At 28.2% G+C, this 6,163-nt stretch overlaps 1 protein-coding gene across 1 annotated transcript; it reads left to right on the top strand.

Annotated features, from left to right (window-relative positions):
• Positions 1-2,218: 2,218 nt before the first annotated feature.
• On the top strand, positions 2,219-5,132 carry LOC115034237. The gene is made up of 5 exons (XM_029490407.1): positions 2,219-2,889; positions 3,283-3,391; positions 4,218-4,322; positions 4,728-4,886; positions 5,048-5,132. Exons 1-5 carry the CDS (start codon positions 2,219-2,221, stop codon positions 5,123-5,125), a joined length of 1,122 nt encoding a protein of 373 aa, XP_029346267.1. The 3' UTR covers positions 5,126-5,132.
• Positions 5,133-6,163: the final 1,031 nt, after the last annotated feature.

Raw genomic sequence — 6,163 nt, 5'->3', positions numbered from 1 at the left:
GAAGTACTTAAGTAACCTACTGCACAGCATATCGATACCCGCTTTCCTAACTTTTTTAAAATTTAATAGGTATGTGTAAACTTATTGAAAATACAGCAGGAATTATATAAAATACCTACATAGGTGTTATAGATATAGTATACGTATACCAATATTAAACATTAATAAAATAATAAATTATAATTTACTGCTAACATTGCAAATTATGTTGAAAAAAATTAAGTAGTAAATTACATAGGTAACCTACTGTACAGCAGATCGATACCCAATTTCCCACTTTTTTTTAAAATTTAATATGTATTCTAGCGTTCCACATGACCAAATTATATAATATATAGATTAGTGCATGTTAGTCGTTAGTACCAATATAATTAATTTATAAGTAATAGTCAGTTTTATTATATTAATAAGGTGCGAACGTTTGGACTAGCCTATAATTATAAGATATTAAATGTTGTACGTTCATATTTTTTGCATACCATATCAACATTAATTAATAATAAACAACATTTGAACGTCAGTGTTGAATAAATAAGAAACCGAAACATGATCACACTAATTGTGGGGGCCTTCCTATCACAATAATACTTTTTTTTTCGTTAAAATTAAAGTGAACCGAAAGGCTTTAAAAATAATTTTTCAATTGCACACATCACAGACTGTATTCATTATTTGTTATTAATCAGTTTAAAAATTTAATTTAACTTAAAAACAAAATATCCCAATAAATAATTAATAAGCGAATAATATAGTTACCTAATAAACTCGTTGAAAACATGACAATAATGTTAATAATAAATAAAAATACACGGCGGAATCACGTGCGGGTGGTTAGCGTGTGCAATACTGATCACGCATACAAGTGTCGAATATTTACGAGACCGTGACGACGGTCTACGAGCGTTGTGTGTTTTATTATTGATAATCGATATTATAAATTATTGTCACTGCACGTAATTCAATATGCAGGCGGTTAGTGCGTGTTAGTAGCCATCTAATTAATTCATAATACAGGTATAGTAGCTAGGTAATTATAGTTAGTTACATTATTAAAAAGAGGCGAGTATTTGGATAATAGGTCTACACTCTACTGTATTTTCTGTCTTAGTCTAACACACGCGTGACATAGTATTTTTGTCAAACATTCCAATTGATCTTTTGAAGCGATAAAAATTCTGGAAAAACTGTGGGAAAGTCGATTTCAAGTAGACTTCTCGACGAATCAAATCTGTTTCAGAATTCTTATCGCTTCATTAGATCAATTGATATGTTAGGCGAAGAATCCGTCTAAAATCCTATGTCGCGCGTGTGTTAGACAAAAACGGAAAATCACGATATGGAATCCACTTAAGGGGTTTACCGTATGCGTACCGACCGTTTCTAAGGAGTTCAATATATTGACAATTTTCTATTTGTGTGCACGCGGGTCGTGTAAATGTGGGCGTAGTAAGTGATCATTAGTGGGAGTGACTGTGTATAAAATAAATAGCGGGACGCACCAGTACGTACACGCACATGGCAATATCGCAGCATTTTACACACAAATGTATTACAAATGTGAATTTTAGTGAAACACTGAAACATAGTTTCGTATATTTCCCAATAATATAGCACACTGAGTGACATTACAGTATTAACACCTATTATACAAATTGAAGGTAAGAAGTTTGTCTAGGTTTGTATATAATAGTAGTCGATTTTCGATATTTTATTTTCAATGTCCAATATTTAACTTTAAAACATGTGATATTTTACTTCTTCAATTCGAACTTTTGAGTTTAGTCATTAAAATATCAAAAATTGATTTTCATACAGACATAGATTAACTTCTCTTCTAATATATTGATAATGGGTGTATTTACTGTCAAACCGCTCAACAAACCATATATTATTGGAAATACAAAAATAAATTTATTCATAGAATTTTTCAATACTATTCATTCTCCTTAATAAAATATTAAAGATTTTGCCTTGCGTTCCACATGGCCATGTTAAATATTACATTACCTATATAATTAATTCATAGGTATAGTATATAGTAATAAGTCAGATTTACATTATTAATAAGAGGCCAACCTATAATATAGGACTATCCTGTGTTTATATGACATTTAAATATTAAATAATTTACTTTTATGCATATCAACCATTGGTATATAAACACCGCTAGATAAAAAAGTAAAAACAATCACACTCAGTATGCCAATGACGACGCGACATGGCGGACATAGTTGAGATATTTTTGCAAAAGATGGTATGCAGTGACGACGGTGCAGGTCATGGCACGATGCGTTTGGTATTTTTTGCCTACTTCGAGTTGGCCGTAACTTTTTTCTTCGCCATTTCGACGTACCTGTCGTTGGTCTACTCGACGGAAGATCTATCCATTCGCATTTACGGCCTCCTGTTCTTCATCGTCGAAATCGTCGTTTGTTCTTTAATAGTCGTTAGGGTCTACCATCAGTCACAACATCGCGATATGTACCAGCGTTCACAGAAAGTGGGAATACCGGAAAACTATAGACGGAAAATCGCGACGGTTATCAAATACCACCTCGTCATGCCAAACGTGCTCTTGGCGATTCCCGTGTTGTACACGATTTCGTTGGATTGGGCGCAGATGGGCGATCCGTTCACGTTCCCTTTCGCGGACGTGTTGCCCATAAAAACAACAAACGTGACTGTCTACGTTTGCAAATATATCGTATACGCATTGCCCACGTACTTTGGACACTTGGAAATCTGTTTCTTGAACGTGACGTTTATGTATTCCACAGGCGTCGTGAAGGGACATTTTCAGACACTCGAAGAAATGGTCGAAGAAGCGATGGTAACCGAGGACGAAGAGAAATTAAAGATCGCGATCAAATACCATCAACAGGCGTTGAAGTGAGTCGTATTCGATGCACAGTAGGTACTTATAGTTTATATAAAAGTATTTGGTGACATTTAATTTAAACATTCTGTCGGACAAAACAAATATTTAAAATTAATTAAAGTTTCCTGTTTACTCCAATTTTGCCGCCTAATAATCTTGAATAAAATTAAATCCCAAAGACATATACCTTCTAGACATTTGTTCAAAAAAAAAAAAAAAAATGGAAGATGGACTTTATAATATTATGAAAAATACCTATAACCAAAATTGTATAGATATTATTTAAATATAAAATATCATTCACCACATTCACTAAAACATAAATTAGTAGGAGACCAAATCAAAAAACGTATTATTACTTAGGTACAATATTAACACAATAAACCTACTTACTTTATTTTTAGGTTTTTTAAAGATATGAAAACAGTATATGAAACACCAATATTAATAACAATAGAAGTTTCTATACTATATATTGGCTTATCTGGCTGTACAATGATTCAAGTCATACAGGTGTGTGGTACTAATAATGTATTTGATTAAATGTATTAATAGTTGAAAAATATTTTATAATTATGTGGTTATAACAACTAAACTCTTTCAAATTAGATTTATTTTATAAAAAATGTTATCTTGTTGAATATATATTGAAAATATTATCTTTCTACTCAATTCATATAATATAAATTTAAATATTAACACATATATTGTTCTAAATTAAAAGAATAAACGAACAATTTATATTGTGTTTTTTGGTGTAACTCTAAAAAAATAAGCGAATATAGATGACATTTTCACTGAATGTTCATATTGGCAATTAGTCTATGCACCATAAAAATGTTAGTTCATTATAAGTTGTTATAATAGCAGTTTCCAGTTAATAATTATTAATGATGTCTGATAGGCATGATTTTTTTTTTTTAATAAGTATATAAAGTTCAAATTTTAACAATATTTATCAAAATATCGAATATTTTCAAATTTACTGTAGTTAAAAAATGATACAATGTTCAATTTTTATAGCTAATAGTTGAAAATTTAAGACAAGAATTCTCATAGATAATTCATAATGTAATCAAAAATTCTAAAAAATATATAAACACAGTTATTTTTTTACAGACATTTTAAGTTCAAATTTAAATGAAATTACATATTAAAACCAAGAATAATGATTTTAGTTATTTTTTGTAATTTAAAATATTATTCTACATTAAAAAAGAAGAAAGAATTTAGTTTTAAAAGGATATGATACTATATTATTTTTAATAATATACGACCATATAACAACAATTAATTATAATATGGATTAATTTATTAATTATACCTGTATTATTTTTAGGGTTTTGTTAATCCAATAATATTGGGATTGTGTATATTTAGTTGTGTGTCGACTTTCATCACAATTTCAATTTATTGCATTTGTGCAAGCAATATGTATGATTTAGTAAGTATTTATAATATGTGTTATACTCGATGCATGTAATGTGCAGGCTATGTGTTTTATTGTATTATTTATTGCATGGTATGTCAGTATTTCACATGGTCAACACTCATTTTTCAAAATCTCCAAATGTTTTTGGAAATATTTTTTTTTTTTTTTTAAGTCCATAACCATACATCATACATTTTTTAAAGTAATGTTTATAGACAATTGTTACACCGTTATAATTTTTTATCGACATTAAACGATAGAAGATAACTTAAAATTATTTATAACAAATATTTCCATGAACGTTAGTACTTAGTAGGTACCTATATACATTATACGTCAATACTTTTTTCATATTATAATGGCTGATTGCCGTGTAACTACCTATATAATATATTTGTAATTATTATTACTTCTCAGCACGATGGTATATTGAACGCAGTTTTTGAACATCGGTCATGTTATTCTCGAAACAAATCATTTAAACGACTTATTTTAATGATGATGACAAGAGCAACAGTATCATTAGAATTTAGAGTGTATTCCATGTTCACCATAAACTTAAATCTACTTGTCAAAGTAAGCAGTGTTATTGTTTATTTATTATAAATTTTATAAATATATGTAGTTACAAAATGTTTTTGGATTCTACTTAAAATTTCTCGCTTGCTGTTTTTGAGAAAACATAAATTATTATAAATTATAATAGCCAATCGGCCATATATTTGTATTTATTTCAGATTCTAAAATTGACATATACGCTGTTGAATGTTTTATTAACTTCAGTCAATCGCCAATTTAAAGAAACTGCAAAATGAAAACAAATTTTATCTTTGTGAATGATTAGTGAATATTAGATGAGAAAAAAATCTTTTTTATTTTTAATTCTAAAATGTTGTTTTTAAATCAAATTTTATTCGTCTGTTAAGTAAATTTGTTGTTAGTAATTTTATTTATTTCAGATCTTAATATATCTCACATATAGGTACCGTGTTAACACTGTACTACCGTCATCTTTAATGAAAATATCACCACTGATCACGGAAATGCAGTGTTTGAACCTTTTTTCTAGCTCAAATCATTAATGTGGTAACCCATGTCTTGAGTGACTTCCTATGTATTTAATATTATATTATTCCTAGTTCTTACTTGAATAAATAATTATAGGTGCGCTGCAGTGATAAAATATTTTACTTCAAATCAGGATACAATTTTAAATCACGTATTGGTAGTTAATAGTTATTACTTGTTCCAGCGAACAGTTTTAATGAAATGCATTAAAAACCACTTCATCTTTCCTGGTAGGTAGGAGAAGGAATCTATAGTTGGTACTTTGAAGGAGTAAGAAGTCAAATTAATTTTTTAAGAGCATTTGGAGTTAGATATTGGATATTCACCCGCAAATTAAAAAATTCTTATACAACGATTTTCTTATTTTGTCGATATTCAAAAATTATTAACCTTATTTAGATACTTGACATTTTTTTTAAATGTTTATTTCATAATTTTCTATACATAATAGAACTTTAAAAATATATTTAATTAAAATGATACTATTATCAAATTCTGAGTTGAGCAGTAAATGTATTAGTTTTAGAAATACACACAGTATTTGTTGAAAAAAATTGTTGTATGTAAAGACATACTTTATAGCAGAAAAATAATTAAAATTAATATCTTTATTAATCTAAATAAATTTCAACAAATATTTACATTATTGTTTTCTAGATTTGATATAATTTTAATTATATTAGCTTATAGCTTTATTTATCAATATAAATATATTATAGTTTTTCAATAACATTTTTTAATCAAAAAAAATATCTTGCTTACCCCGGACACCAATTCTACAGGTA

Source organism: Acyrthosiphon pisum, chromosome A2 (genome assembly GCF_005508785.2).
Source record: "Acyrthosiphon pisum isolate AL4f chromosome A2, pea_aphid_22Mar2018_4r6ur, whole genome shotgun sequence".
Taxonomy (NCBI): domain Eukaryota; kingdom Metazoa; phylum Arthropoda; class Insecta; order Hemiptera; family Aphididae; genus Acyrthosiphon; species Acyrthosiphon pisum.
Note: the sequence above shows the minus strand (reverse complement) of the source record. Positions and strands in the feature narration are given on the sequence as shown.